General features: G+C 51.6%; 1 protein-coding gene across 1 annotated transcript; it reads left to right on the top strand.

Annotated features, from left to right (window-relative positions):
* The first annotated feature begins 3,116 nt into the window (after positions 1-3,116).
* On the top strand, positions 3,117-15,150 carry MKS1 (MKS transition zone complex subunit 1). Its single transcript, XM_027734441.2, has 17 exons — positions 3,117-3,257; positions 3,341-3,557; positions 4,350-4,505; positions 4,921-5,018; positions 5,215-5,343; positions 5,662-5,766; positions 6,521-6,629; positions 7,490-7,546; positions 8,204-8,246; positions 8,737-8,799; positions 9,975-10,045; positions 10,889-10,952; positions 12,422-12,529; positions 13,044-13,177; positions 13,855-13,937; positions 14,025-14,122; positions 14,582-15,150. Exons 1-17 carry the CDS (start codon positions 3,130-3,132, stop codon positions 14,686-14,688), a joined length of 1,770 nt encoding a protein of 589 aa, XP_027590242.1. The 5' UTR covers positions 3,117-3,129; the 3' UTR covers positions 14,689-15,150.
* Positions 15,151-15,414: the final 264 nt, after the last annotated feature.

Here is a 15,414-nt window from a genome sequence, read left to right as displayed (position 1 = left end):
CGTGGGCGCGGGGGCGGTGAGTCCCGGCGCTATCGGGGCTCCGCGGCGGCTTCGGACGAGGAATTCCCAGCGCGGTCCCGCCTGACGCAACCTTACAGGAACGAACTTCCCGCCTGTCCCCCTCCCGCCCCTTCGCTTCCCGTTCACGCCCCGCTACAGCGTTCTCTGCATCTGTATTTCAGATAGTATGATTTTAAAAATATTCTATTCAGTGCTAAAATAACTTTCCACTTCCACGCGCGGCCGCGCCTTCGGCTTCGCCAGGCTGGATCACAGACTCGGCGGGACATGCAGTGGCGGCGGGGGGAGAGCGGGGCTGGGGGGCAGCGGGGTTTGGGGGGAGCAGAGCCCCGGGCCGGGAGCGCTTCCCGGGGGCTCCCACCCTGGGCCAGCCGCCGGCCCGGCTTTGGGGTCATTCGGCACCGGCGGCTTCTGCATCTCAGACTCCCCAGACCTCCACCTGAGGGGGGTCCCCTATATTCCATCTCCCAGCCTCTGTGACAGAGGGGTCCCCCACATTTCCCCTGCACCTGAAACTCCTTTCCAATTAATTGGAAATGTCTATTAGTCCAGGAACACTGGCCCTTGCAAGGCCCTCCCATTTTCTGATCTGGAACGCTGGCCACATAAATACGAGAGATCTCAGAGTCAGAAAAAGCCTTTTATTACAGACAGGCTGAAAACCGAGAATTTTGTACAAATGTCTCAGTCAAATACTTTTTTTTTTTTTCCCTGGAGAAATATAACATTATCATGTTACTGTTTATCCAGCTTTATCTAATATCAGAGTAAGCAATTATAGACACCATGTTACAGACAGATATTGGCAAAGCTGTGGCAACAGTTGGCAGCTGAGATAGAAAGAAAAGACTTAGTTAAGTGGTAGATTCTCAACAGGGTTTTGACAGAGTTTGAAGAGCCACACTACTGATGTCACATTTGACATGGCAGTAAGAATCAGGCTGTCAACAATACACTCTCCTGTAACTGCTGGTGGACTTGAACCCTTCAAGAGTCTTGTTAGAATGAGGAAATCTTGGGGATCCACTACAGTTTCTGATTGTGATATCATATTCCTTGCATAACAGCATTTGGTGTCTAGTGTTGGCTCTGGACACTGTGCAGAGCAGAAGATTGAGATCTGTCTGATCTTGTGAAATGTCAGCGTGGATGAGAAACAATCTTCCTCACCCAAATAAACGTGCATTAGGTAGGTGGAGCACATGTATTAGATAGGCAAGTTCATGTGAATTTTTCTATATAAAAGATATAACTTTTTACACCTTGGTGTGCTTGATTTGTGGAAACCTTGTGCTGGTTAAAAGGTAAACCGGCAGGGGAAATGAACCCAACTCAAAAGAGATTATAAGAATAACAATTTAATAAAAATAATACAATTATACAGATGAACAATTGGTTTTAGCCCACAAAACCCCAGATGTATAACCCGGCACCCTGGGGCATGGTGTTCGTTGGCTCCTGTGCTGAGCCCCACGTGGTCCCCTGAGTCCAAAAGTAAAAGTAGAGGAAAAAACCTATTGGTGGGAGTGATGGTCGAAGTCCTGTTGAGAGTAGTGGTCTCAGTCTGGTTGAGAGCGGTGGTCACAGTCCGGTTGAGGTTCTGGTCCTCCTCTGGAGGTCAAGTGGTACCAGAAGTCCCAAGACCCCAAGATTATATACCCTCAGGTTCAGGCAGGAATGCCCAGTACCTCCCCCACGCCAGGGAGTTCCCAATGGGCGATTGTGAGTCACAGGTGTGAGAACAGGGACATCCTCCTCTCACCGGCGTCTTAACACCCGGCTTATAGCCTGAGGGGTCGGGTGTGCTCTGGGCGGCTGCTGCAAATGGTCTATTGTTAACTGTTTCTGGGAAATGACGTGGAGGGTGTAGAATACACAGGTTGGGTTACACCCACCTAGTGATGAACTGGTCTAAGACAAACCTCCACCTTGCACCCTGCGCAGAATAAACGTTTCCTTTATAAGCAAGATTCTATGTCTGTGTTTAGAGAGCTCGTAAAATTGGCAACAGTGTGAGGGTGCTGGTGGTCTCCATGAAGATGCCCTTTCCCTGGCACTCATGGATGGATTAGGAAGGGGGTAGGGTTTAGGCAGCTCTTCACACACAGGTTTGGAACACAGGTCCATCTACAGAGTGGTGGGGGCCCTGCAGCACATCCCCTCACCAGTGCCGTGGGGCTGTCAGGATAGGGGACTTTGTCCTGGGGCCTATTGTGGGGAGATGTGGGGGATCCCTCACAGAGAGGCTGTGGGACCCTCATACGGAGGGATGTGGGAGACACCCCCCCGTGGAGGCCATGGGGACCCTACGGGGGCCATGGGGATCCTCACATGGAGGGATGTAGGGGACCCTCCATCACACGGTGGGATGTGGGGACTCCCCCAGGTGCCGTGGGGACCCTCACACGGAGGGATGTGGGGGATCCCCCCATCACACGGAGGGATGTGGGGACACCCCTCACACAGAAGGATGTGGGGGATCCCCCATCACATGGAGGGATGTGGGGACTCCCTCAGGTGCCATGGGGACCCTCACATGGAGGGATGTGTGGGATCCCCTCACACGGAGGGATGTGGGGACTCCTCTCACACAGAAGGATGTGGGGGATCCCCCATCACATGGAGGGATGTGGGGACTCCCTCAGGTGCCATGGGGACCCTCACATGGAGGGATGTGTGGGATCCCCTCACACGGAGGGATGTGGGGACTCCTCTCACACAGAAGGATGTGGGGGATCCACCCTCACACGGAGGGATGTGGGGACTCCCCCCATGACACGGAGGGATGTGGGGACACCCCTCACACAGAAGGATGTGGGGGATCCCCCCTCACACGGAGGAATGTGGGGACTCCTCTCACACAGAAGGATGTGTGGGATCCCCCCTCACACGGAGGGATGTAGGGATCCCCTCACACGGAGGGATGTAGGGATCCCCTCACACGGAGGGATGTGGAGACCCCCTCACACGGAGGGATGTGGGGGATCCCCCCTCACACAGAGGGATTTGCTGATCCCCCTCACGCAGAGCGGGCCCGGCTGTACGGGCGGCTCCGGCCGCGGGGGGGCGCTGCCCGCCCATGCCCGCCCGTCTCCGCAGAGCTCGGCCATGGCGGGCGCCGTGCGGGGCCCGGGCGGGGGAGGTTCCGTGTGCCGCTCCCGGGACCCCGCCGTGTGCCGCTCCCGGGACCCCGCCGTGTACCGCTCCCGGGACCCCGTCCGCAACCTGCGCCTGCGGTGAGCGCCCGTCTGCCCCCGGCCCCGGCCCGGCCCGGCCCCGGCGGCCCGCACAGCCCTGACGCTCCGCTCCCTCCCCGCAGGGTCCGCATCCAGCGGGTCGCGCCCGCCGGGCCCGTCCTGCCGCAGGCGCCGCCGCCGCTCACCGGCCCCGAGCGCCCGGGCCGGGCCGGCAGCGCCGCCGGGGAGGGAGCGGTGCCGCTGGCGGTGATCCGGGCCTCTGCCGCGGGCGCCCAGCGGGCCCCGGAGGACGAGGAGGAGGAGGCCGAGGTGGGGTGGCAGGAGAAGCTCTTCAGCCAGGTGGGTGCGCGGAGGGGGCGGGAGGGGCTTCACGGAATGGGTCAGGTGGGAGGGGATCACTGAGGTCATCCAGTCCGACCCCCCTGCACAGGCAGGGTCCCCTGAGCATGGTGCTCAGAAATGTGTGCAGTCGGCTTTGGAATATCCCCAGTGAGGAGACTCCACACCCTCCTGGGCAGCCTGTTCGGTGCTCGGTCACTGCGCAGGGAAGTTCTTCCTCATGTTCGGGTGAAACTTCCTGGGCATCAGTTTCTGCCCGTTGTTTCTTGTCCCGTTGCTGGGCATTCCCGAGCAGAGCCCGATCCAACCTCTGACACCTCCTTGCAGACACTGATAGACATTGATGAGGTCCCCTCTCAGCCATCTCTTCTCAAGGCTGAACAGCCCCAGCTCCCTCTGCCTTTCCTCATAAGGAAGATGTTCAGTCCCCTCATAGTCCTCACAGCCTCTGCTGGACCCCCTCCAGGAGCTCCATGTCTCTCCTGTAGCGAGGAGCCCAGAACTGAGCAGGCTGGGATGAATTTCCCGACACCCTTTCTGCACCTCCGTGTGGGGTCCCCTGTTTCAGGGTGAGCTGCTGTGCCTGAGCCCTTCCAGGCGGGCATTGGTGGGTGCTCTTGGCTGCCACGTGCCTGAGCAGTGTTGGAGCTGCTCCAGAGCTCGGGTTATTTGATGGGATTCCCAAGGAGTCTTGTCTCTCTGGTGGCTTTGGAAACCGCAGCTGAAAGGTGTTTGTGGCTCTGCCAATGCTGGTGAAAGGCGGCTGTTGTGCTTTACCTGTGGTGCTGTCAGTTTGAGGTGGATCTGTACCTGAATGAGTCAGCCTGCCAGACTCCCCTGGACCGGCAGTACCATGAGGAGATCCGGAAACTGGAGAAGGCTGGAGGTCGGAAGAACCATCGCATCTTCACCTACACCGACCATGACCGATTCACCAACCTAGAGGAGGTACCAGCTCCTAGTTACTCTGTGTCCGTCAAAACTTCCAGGCCTACTGCAGAGGGAACATTTGTTGGTTCTTGGCCCTGCAGAAGCCAGACAGATACCCTGAGTGCAGGAGAAAGCACTGCTGCAAAGCAGCTTCACCTGGTGCCCCAGACTTGGAGTGGGATGTCCCTGTTTCAGAGTGATGGTTGGGACAGCTCAGAGGGACTCAGCTTTGTAGCACTACTCTGTAGGTAGCTCGCAGGGTGGAGTGAGCTGTACTTTGCCACCAGAACAGTGAAGGAATTCTACAGTCATTTAGAAATTTGTGCTTGCCTGTGACCGTGTACATACCTGTTCTCTTCTCCAAGAGGAGAGGTGTGTTTGGGAAAGATGTCCCAGTACAATTAAGCTAGTTCCTGTCTGTTTTCTCTTGCAGCTCTGCCAGAAGGTAACCGACTCTGATCATGAGGTGCCCTCGTATCTGGCCGAGAGGATGGCCAATGTGAGGAGGAGAAGACAGGACCGTAGGCCAGTGTGAGAGCAAACTGGGGCTCGGAGCTTGCTCATGCAGGTTTCCTGGTGCTGGGACCCCAGCTGTGGATCAGCCTGGTCTGTGGGAGCGGGAGGCTTGAGCTGTGTCACACGTGGAATCCAGCAGTGGGACTCCTTGTCTTGTGGGGATTGATGCTGCTGAGCAGAGCCGTGACTGGTGCTGTTCTGTTGTTCACAGAGAAGCGAGTTCTCTGAAGTCGAAAATCGTCACCTGGGAACCCTCGGAAGAATTTATAAAGAACAATCATGTGATTAACACACCTGTCCAGACCATGTACATCATGGGGGACTTGGGACCTTATGGGAAGTAAGTAAAATCCTGAAGAGATCTAACTTTCCCAAAAGGAAACCCATCTTTGCTCCTTACTCAAATCTCCTGTTTCTTTCACTAGTTAAGGGGAGAAAATTCCAAGAGCTCAGTAACCCAGGCTGCAATTTCTTTCTGCCTCTTTCCTCACTCATTTGGGAGGTAGCTGAGTGTACCCCTCCAAAATGCTTCTAGGAAAGTATGTGTGTGTTTGTTCCCTTCTGTACTTCCATGTATCTTTACCAGCTCTGCTGTTCCAGGGCACAAGAGTGTCTGTGCTCTCTGTTTAGACTGTGTTTTCTTGATTTCTTCCTTTAGGCTTGGTCACAGAGAGTATGAACATGTTCTTTGCACAATCAAGGTGGATGGCAATGGGGTGATCACTGTGAAGCCTGATTTCACTGGCACAAAAGGACCCTACCGGTGAGTGGGACAGGGCTGGGACCTCTCCTGGGACTGGGACTGGGGGCTGAAATGTTTGTTTCCTGGTCACCCTTCAAGCACAGGGTCAGCACTTAAATTGAGAGATATTTTTTATATTTATTACAGAGATTTCTAAGAAAAGGTTATTGTCTCCTTGTGCCTGGGGCCACTACATGTCTGACTGTGGGGCTTTGGTGCCAGTCCCTAGGGATGCAGGTTATCATAGAATCATGGAATGGTTTGGGTTGGAAGGGACCTTGAAGATCATTTCATTCCACCCCCTGCCATGGGCAGGGACGCCTTCCACTAGACCAGGTTGTTCCAAACCTGGCTTTGGATGCTTCCAGGGATGGGACAGCCACAGCTTCTCTGGGCAACCTGTGCCAGGGCCTCACCACCCTCCCAGGGAACAATTTCTTCCAATATCTAACCCTTACCCTCAGTCAGTGTGAAGCTGTTCCCTCTCGTCCTATCACTACATCCCCTTGTAAAATTGTGTTATGCATATGCCAGACACAAATGTCTCCCTTTTTGAGGGAATGATGCTGGCAGGCACTTGGGAGGAAGGAAAGGGCTGTGAGTGCCCTTGGGAGCAAGGAGAGGGCTGTGAGTGCCTTTGTCTCACTGCAGAGGCCTGGTGGAGAGGACACTGCTGGGTCAGGGGACACTGCTGGGTCAGGAGAGCCCTGTCGATGCCTGTGCCTATTCCCTGCATAATGGAGGAGTTTTTCCCATGTGTTTTGGGGTGCTGCAGGATCGAGCTGGATGGAGAGAAGCGAGAGGTGTGGGAATACACCGTCGAGAATGCCTCTGCCCAGGTGCAGCCAGAGGAGGAGGAGCGTGAGCAGCGCATGTTCAGAGACGTAAGGACCGGCCACTGAGCGTGTTCACTGGTTCTGAGAGACAGGGGCAGATGTAACTGCTAGTGCTGTGCACACCTGAGGTGACAAAATGTCACTGGCAGGGAGCCTCATCATGCCCAGGAATTTTAGAACTCTGACAAATACTCCCTGACTGCTTCATACCTTACTCCTTATGGACACCTTGTATGTAGTTGTCCTGGCCCTGCCTGCAGTGATCTATGGAGTGAGAACTGATGCAAGAAAACACCCAAATTCATGCCTTCCTAATGTCACCTGCCAGTGTTTTTCTTTCCATTTTGAGCAATGGGCAGACTCTTCCCTTGATCTTTCTCTTGCTACCTGTATATTTATTGACTGATTTCTTGTTACCCATTATGTCCCAGGATATTGGGATATCATTTCATGCCTCGATCTTTCTGAGTTGCCTGTATGGCTGTGACAGTTTATAGAAGTACTTAATATTTTAGTTCTTCATTCCCTTATTATTTTTGTGTTCACCAAGGAAACTGTGATTTCCCTATGCTGATCTCTTTCTGTTGACTTCACTGGAATAGTTTGTGCCTGTGTTTTTAAAATGCCATTTAAGATCTGATTCTTCAGAGCTTCTTATCCCTTAAAATTGGCCTTTGAGAAGATCTTTTCTGAAGCTGAAGTTCTGTGCAGGGTTAGCAGTTATGCATCCTTGTTCTATTGGATCCTTACATTCTCTTTATGTGCTGTAACAATTAAACTCCACGTGTGCTAAGCCTGGCAGCAATTTAAGTTGAGTTTAAATGATACCCACTACAATTTTTGTGCTAAGTAGCAATCAGTATAATCCAAACCCACTTTTTTGTTGTTGGTGTTGTGTGTGTTTCCAGCTCTACGGTCGGCACAGGGATTATCTCAATGGGCTCGTGGGCTCAGAGTTTGAAATGGTGAGTTCCAGAGGCTGCTGGCAGGGACTGGAGCCTCTGCTGCCTCTGGGGACTGGTGACCTGGCTCACGTGGCTGCCTCTTGCACCACAGTCTCCAGAGACTGTTTCATTCTGGGGCAGTGATTGCTATTAACTTCTCAAGTGTCAAAAACTTTTATGTGCCACTTTATGCAAGTTAACAGCCCCTTTCACCCCCAGGCTCATTCATAGTTTCCCTTCTCAGTGAATTACCCAAACTGCAATCTTTTTTTTGTTCAAATTTTGTTTGCCAAAGTGTGAAAGTTGAACTTTCCAGAACTTTGATAGAGTGTCCCAGCTCGTCCTGTGCTTCCCCCTGCTCCCCCACCCTGGGTAAGTGCAGAAACATGACAGGAAAAACAGGACTATGATTTCTGCAAGTGACTTTTCACTACATGTTATATCCATCTTGAAGTCTGTAAGAAACTTATTTATGTAATAGTGAACTCCTGCAGTCTGGGATTTGGGGGATTTGATGTCTTTAGAGCCTTTCTCCAGAGGGACTCTTCACTCCCTGGCCATCATTCATGTCTGGATATCCATGAAATACCGGTGTGAGAGGCTGTTGGGAAGGGATTGTTGAGGTTCCACCAGTGGTCACTGAGCTCTTTTATCTTGTTTATCTGCTTGTTTTTTCAGCCTCTTCCTGGTACTCTGAGACTTTTTGTGAATGGAGAAATAGGTGAGTCCTTATTCTAAACAGTAATAGGGGCAAATATGGGTGTGCTGGGATGGCTGAGACTGTGAAGGGTCCAAGGATTCTTAGATCATAGGCTGGTCCAGAATAGGTGATTCTCTCCCTAGAATCCTTTACTTCCTTCTTCTCCTCCCTATTCCTGCAGACTAAGCCCTTGAGAGGCATTTACAGGATGCAGGTTACAAATGCTGCAGCTGTTCTAGGAAGACCTAGATCTCAAGAAGAGGAGAGCAGATTGCTATAATCTCTATTAACTTCCCAAAGAAACCAATTAAACATGGGACCTCCCTCATATGGTTAGTGATATGGAGACAGGGCTAGTCTGGAGGGGGAATCTTCTCTGAGGATCATCTGGCTTTTCCCAGCTTCCAGCAGTAACAGGTTATTGGTGCTTGCTCTCCCAAAAGTCTGCAGCGAGTGCTGAAGGAGTTTGTGTCAAAGCAAACAGCTGAAGTTCATTCTCTCTTCTTCTCAGTTTCAGCTCAAGGCTATGAGTATGACAACCTTTATGTGCATTTCTTCCTGGAGCTTCCTAACCGTAAGTATTCCCATTTCCAGCCACATCATAGCAGTTTGAGGAATAAAACAGGCTTTGGCTCCTCCATCAGACCATATCTGCTGGTAGTCAGCAAAAGGTGATGCTGGGGTTGGGATCTAGTCAGAGGTCTTCAGAGCTAAAATGGCAGAACTCAACTGTTTGAACTAAACTCAGGCCTGGGAGAAAGTGGCATCTTCCCTTCTCATCACTTCCAGCTCAGGCTGGGACACAGAGGTGGTAGTGGTCAGCAGTCTGTCCGAAGTTCATTCCTTGTCCTGCAGAGAACAGCCTTCCTGTCCTCTCCATCACAGCACTGACCTTGTCTGATTTCACTGCTCACCATCCTGTTTTGTGCTGACTCTGACATATTACATTTTGATGGATAAAATAAGGCTCCCAGCACTGACATGCATGTCCTGCTGCATGTTTAGTTCCCCTGGAGCTATGGCTATGGCTCCCCTCTCTGATTATACCTGGATGTTTATCCAAAGAGAGACTACTGCTGCTACTCAGTACATTTAGATGAGGTTCTGCTTTGCTCTTGAGATGAGTTGGTGCTTTTCATGGAGAGTTCAGGGTGTTCTGAGGAGCAGCCAGTGGCTGGAACAGGACAGGGTGGGACATACCAAGGGAAAAGTCGTATGAGGAGCGGCTGGGGGAGCTGGGGGGGCTCAGCCTGGAGAAAAGGAGGCTCAGGGGGGACCTTTTCACTCTCTGCAACTCCCTGACAGGAAGGGGGAGCCAGAGGGGTTGGGCTCTGCTCCCGGGGAACAAGGGACAGGACAAGAGGAAACGGCCTCATGTTGTGCCAGGGGAGGTTGAGGTTGGATATTAGAAAGAATTTCTTCATGGAAAAGGTGTTCAGGCACTGGAAGGGGCTGCCCAGGGAGGTGGTGGAGTCCCCATCCCTGGAGGTGTCCAAGGAATTACGGGATGTGGCACTCAGTGCTCTGAGCTGGGTGACAAGGTGGGGATGGGGCACAGGTTGGACTTGATGACCTGGGAGGTCTTTTCCAACCTCAGTGATTCTGGGATTCTGTGAAATTCCATGTGGGTGGTGTTACTTGTTTCCCCAGTCACTGGAGACTGACATTGTCCTTTGAGCTGCTCTGGTTTGTGAGTTTGGTCTCACCCCAAGCCTTCACCACTGTGTTCACCTTCTCCTCTCTCCCCAGAGTGGTCAAGCCCCCCGTTCCAGCAGCTCTCAGGAGTGACACAGACCTGCACCACCAAGAAAGTGGGCTGGGTAAGGACACTTTCAGATCTGCAGAGCAGTTGGAACAGGCAGCCTCTGGAGTGGAACATGTGTAACAAACTACAGCAAAGGACCAGCAAAGGTCCTGACTTGATAGCTCCTTTCAAGAGCAGAGCATGTTTGGGATTCTCCTCATTCTAATTACACTTGCCATTTTCCCAGGGGGCTACTGTCCGAGTAAAACTAAATCAGATAAAGCTACTCCAAAGAAGTTTCTGAAACCTCACTTTTTTCTTCCTTCTGGATGACTGGTTTCCTTTGGAGCTTTGATTTTTGTGTTCTCCAATGCTCTGAGTTAACAAATCATTGTTCTGGCTTGCCTGGGGCAGGAATGCACACAGTCTCTACACTGATTTCCCAAAATGAATTCTTCTTATCTAGGAAGTTGGTTCTGTTCTGTCTCCAGCTTCTCTCCTAGAAAATTTGAATTTTATCAGCTTTTTGATGTCTTTTATGTGATCTAGTTTGCATATTACAAAAACAATTATCATACAACATTTCAATAATACCATTGTTTGAGGTAGTCTGCTTGGCTCCTGTAGAGGTTGTGGCAGTTCAGTAGTTATGCAAGTGACTGAGCTGTCATTTGAGGTGTGTTACTCATTCCCCTTTTCCATTATTTTTAACAGTCTGTTCCATCCACATGGCACTAGGGAGTGTATCCAGGTCCATCCTGCAGCCAGGTGTCTGTTAGTGGGATGTGATTGATCATGTTTGGGCATCATTACCTGCTTTCCACCATTAGTTCCTTTCTCCCTGCTTTCTCTGCCCCCTGCAATGCTGTGATGAATTCTCTTGTCCAGGAATCTGATCTCTGTCCTGTTCCTTTTCCAGGATAAGGTGGCATACTTTTGCTACCCCTTCACTGTGGAGATGTTTTACACCCTAGAAGATGAAGGTGTGTTTCCTTGTTACTCTGAAATCCTTTGACTCCAGTGCACCCATCCTGCTGTCTGGCCTGTTGGGGACGAAGGAACAGAGGGAGATGTTTCTGGTTCAGCAAAGGTTCACCCTGTCACCACACAGCCCCTAGACACATCCTGTGTTTGCCCTGCCCAGGAATCCATTAGCATTTGTATGGATCCATTGACGTTGTCCTGCTGCAGGCAACTTTCTCCAGTTGCAAAACCACTCGGATCTTGGTTTATCTGTCCCAAAACCTGGCGTGCTGGGCTGTGTTGCTGTTCCTGGGATGCTGCAGCAGGAGAACCAGGCAGCTTTTTTGTACACAACTTAAACCCTGTGCTGAGTCTTATGTTTGTAGACAAGCTCAGTGACCTGTGTAATCCTTGTATAGTTCATGTCACTTTGAAACTTCAGCTCTGTTTTAAACTGGGCTTCTCTGCTGCCTGTTCCTGCTGCTCCCTCACCCATCCCATTGCTCTGTGGATGCAATTGCTAGGGACAGCTCTGTGGCATGCCTTGCCACTTGAATCCAATGTACAGTTTGGATTTGGGTATTCAACCAGCACTGATGAGTTTTCAACCTAGAAGAAACACAATGAGTTTGTTTCTTTGTGGAAAAAAAGAAATGCTTGGAGAGATGTAGGAGAATCCAGGTTAATAATCCCCCAGTAATGTTGGGAAAGGTCAGAGATAAACAGGTTCCCCTGGTTGGCATCAGATCATTCATGAAAGATTGTCTTGTCTGCTCAAATTATTGAGAACCCAGTTTGGACTTGCTGTTAAATTTTCTCCCTAATTTTTAACATCAATAATTCTGTTCTCATCCTCAAATCTGAGGGTTCAGCTTTTACAGGGAAAAATAACCATAAATCCTTGTAGAAGAAATACAAAAATGACTGTGGTAGAAGGGTGCTGGATTGTGTCCAGAGAAGGGAACAGGTCTGGTGAAGGGTCTGGAGCATAAGTCATGTGAGGAGCAGCTGAGGGAGCTGGGGGGGCTCAGCCTGGAGAAAAGGAGGCTCAGGAGGGACCTTTTCACTCTCTGCAACTCCCTGACAGGAGGGGGGAGCCGGGGGGGGGGTCGGGCTCTGCTCCCAGGGAACAAGGGACAGGACTAGAGGGAACAGCGTCAAGCTGTGCCAGGGGAGGTTGAGGTTGGATATTAGGAAGAATTTCTTCGAGGAAAGGGCTTGACAGCATTGGAAGGGGCTGCCCAGGGAGGTGGTGGAGTCCCCATCCCTGGAGGTGTCCAAGGAATGACTGGATATGGCACTCAGTGCTCTGGGCTGGGGAACAGGGTGGTGATGGGTCACAGGTTGGACTCGATGACCTGGGAGGTCTTTTCCAACCTAAATGATTCTCTGATTCTTTGACTTCCTACTAGTGGTGTTGGACATTTAGCATTTTTTATCTCAGTGATAATCTCCTTCACAAAGCTGTGACCTGCTCCCCTCCTTGCAGACAGTCTCCCTCAGTGGCCTGTTCTCTACTTCGAGGTCCTATCCCTGGATTTCTGGCAGAGGTATCGTGTGGAAGGATATGGGTCCTTGGTGCTGCCAGCATCTCCAGGTAAAAAACATCCTTGGGGCATTGTTTTAATTGTCTGGGAGAAGGAGTTGAGTGGTTCTTTTGGGAATGAATTCACCTGGTCCCAGGGATTCAGTGCACTGAAGGGGGTAATTAGGTGTCTGAGGGGCAGCAAAGAAGGATGTGATGTGTCCTGCACCATTCTGCCTTTGTTTTGAGGCACATCACGTGTTGCTGTCCTTGCTCCTTTGGTGGTTCCATCACAAAATGTGATGAAGCTTGGGGTGATACTGCACATTACTTTGTGTCCCACATGGGATCTGGGGGTGACCTGGGTGTTGTGAGGAGACGCTCCTGGTGGACAGGGCATACTTTCAGTGCTGGCTGTGTGATTGGAAGGGGTTGACTCATGGTGGAAAATGTTTGTAGAACATTTTTGATACTGTGCAGTGTTTCCATTTCCAACCAGCTGTGGTTTGGGTCAGCATGCTGCCCTCTGTGACTCTGAACAGATCACTGGTCACAGCAGCTAAGCTGTCCTCTTGTCCTGGCCCAGGTGTCCACGAGCTCACCATCCCTACCTGGCGCCCCGTGGAGCTGGGGACAGTGGCTGAGATGAGGAGGTTTTTCATTGGGGGATCTCCTGAGCTGGAGGACTTAACCTACGTCCGGGTACCATCGACCTTCAAGGTGGGCTCAGCTGCAGGGAGCACTTCCAAGGTGCTCTCTTGCTGGGAAACGGTACATTGTGGTCTCAGGTTCAGGGTCTGTAGGCAGCCTGGACCAGATTTGAACAAGGATGAGCTGGTGGTCCTGTCCCTCTCACTAAAGAAATGTCTCCTCTGTGAGACTTGTGGTTCTGAACAGAGGAATGGGCAAATGCTGAGGCAGAGCTGTGCCTTCTGAGGGGTGAGCAGCTTAGAGAAGTGGGGGAGCATGGGCCAAAGCTTTGACTTACCCCTGTCTGCAAAGTGTCAGATCAGCATTTAGTACCAGCTACAGACTCCTCCTGGATTTCTGTGAGGAATCTGGGCTGCACTGTGCCTGGAACGGCTTCCCCAAGTGAGAAGCCAATGGGTGTGAGGCAGGCAGAAACTTCATGATCTTAAGAAAACTGCAGAGGTACTTGGTGCTGTAATGAGCAAAGGTGATGTTTAGTGCCAGCTTTGTGTGAGAACAAGCCCTGATGCAGTTCTTGAAAACTTTCCCCAGCACTGCACTGTTGGCTTGCAAGTGGTCCTGCCCTCAGCACGGCCTGGAACTATCTGCCCTTCTTTCTGACCTCACAGGGAAGGGAGAGACTGCACACAGGAGTTTGTGCTCCTGTTTTCATTGTGGGGTTGCTCTAACCTGTGCCATCCCTGCAGGGAAAGCGCCTGAGCCGCTTTGGTTTCCGGACAGAGACCACGGGGAGCGTCACGTTCCGGCTGTACTGCCTGCAGCAGTCCAAGTAAGTGCAGCAAAGGGAGCTCCAGGAGCTCTATCTCCTGTGCTGGTGCTGGCAGCCCTGACCTCATCCTGCTGTGCTTCTGTGCAGAGCCTTTCTGGAGAGCAGTGCCCTGAGGCAGCGCATGCAGAGCGTACTGGACCGGCTGGGAGGCTTCAGCCAGCAGAGCTCTGTCTACAACGTTCTGGGTAGGGCCTTCAGTGTTGTTCTCACTTTGGCTCACTTGTGCTCCCTTTTTACAGAGTGGGCAGGATATTTCAGGAGAATCCATTGCTGTGGGGGTAATTCCCCTCCCCGTGAGCTCTCAGAGTGCATGGCAGAGGTTTAATATTCTGCTCTGAGCTGGAAACTTCAGGAGGCATCAGCTCTGAGCAGGCAGGAGGGATAACCACTGTGTGAGGGCACAGACTGGGCTGCCCAGTCTTGCCTGGCCCTGAGCACAGATGGCTGCACTGAGGCCCTGTCCCTGTCCCTAATTCCATTGTGCACAGAGCAAAGACAGTGCTGGAGAACAGGGAGCAGCACGGGCCAGGTGCTTTTACTTAGTCGTAGGAAGTGGGACTCCTGCACCAGGAGAGCTGACACATCCCTGCCTGTCCCTGAGGCTGTCTGATGCATTCTGTCCTGCTGTCACCTCTGTGTTGTAGAGGCCTTCCAGCGGGCGCGGCGCCGGATGCAGGAAGCACGGGAGAGCCTTCCTCAGGATCTCATCAGCCCTTCTGCCTCCTCCATGCCCCAGACACAGGACCTGTGAGCATCCTCTCTCCAACGCAAGCTCCCATCCCTCAGCAGCAGTCACAGTGCCTGGAAGCTTCAGAAGCCCTTTGTTGTTTTCCCTGGATGGGGGAAGGAGTCTGTAGCACCTCCAGACCCAGAATCTTTGCATTTCCTCAGGTACCTGTGGAAGGAGCACATTTCTTTCAAGGCCCTTTGTTATCAGGCTGTAACAATACAGCCAGCTGTTCACATTTCTGCTGAGCAGAGTGAAATACTGACATGGGACCTGTGAACCCTGTAACACCTTTTTCAGGGATTGAGTAGTGAATAATGAGAAAAATTGACATGACTTGGTAAATTTAGTTTTCTTCTTAAAGAAGAGGGTGGTGTTAAGGGATGCTGTTTGATACTAATGAAATGAGTAGATAACTTCTTGAGAAGTGCTGATAATTGTTAGCTATTGTGTATAGGGCAATCAATAGTAAAATGAATTCATCCACCTCTGCCTTAAGACTGATTCATTCCTAGAGAGAGAGCTCTATTCCATGTGGAATATGTGAAATGAAAGCAAAGGAAGGACATTTGATGGATGGGGAACTGGGCGAACGGGTTACATTTTGCATTTCCTTGTGTGTGCCCATAAGTTCTGGCTCTGCAGTGTTGAACAGGAGGATTCTTTGTTCAGGAATACAATAGAAAGCACACACGTTCCCCTTAGCTCATCACAGGGCATTGGCTGGGGCTGGAAGGTTTGCAGGCAGCG

Source organism: Pipra filicauda, unplaced genomic scaffold (genome assembly GCF_003945595.2).
Source record: "Pipra filicauda isolate LSUMZ 115617 unplaced genomic scaffold, ASM394559v2 scaffold71_size5581439_pilon, whole genome shotgun sequence".
Lineage (NCBI taxonomy): Eukaryota > Metazoa > Chordata > Aves > Passeriformes > Pipridae > Pipra > Pipra filicauda.
The sequence above is the reverse complement of the archived record's forward strand: the minus strand, read 5'-3'. Positions and strand labels throughout refer to the sequence as shown.

Excerpts from the sequence above, each read along its gene's own strand:
- MKS1 (XM_027734441.2), top strand. The coding sequence starts at position 3,130 with ATGGCGGGCGCCGTGCGGGGCCCGGGCGGGGGAGGTTCCGTGTGCCGC. Across the intron at positions 13,938-14,024 it reads TACTGCCTGCAGCAGTCCAA|AGCCTTTCTGGAGAGCAGTG; the intron begins GTAAGTGCAGCA and ends GCTTCTGTGCAG. Across the intron at positions 14,123-14,581 it reads CTCTGTCTACAACGTTCTGG|AGGCCTTCCAGCGGGCGCGG; the intron begins GTAGGGCCTTCA and ends TCTGTGTTGTAG.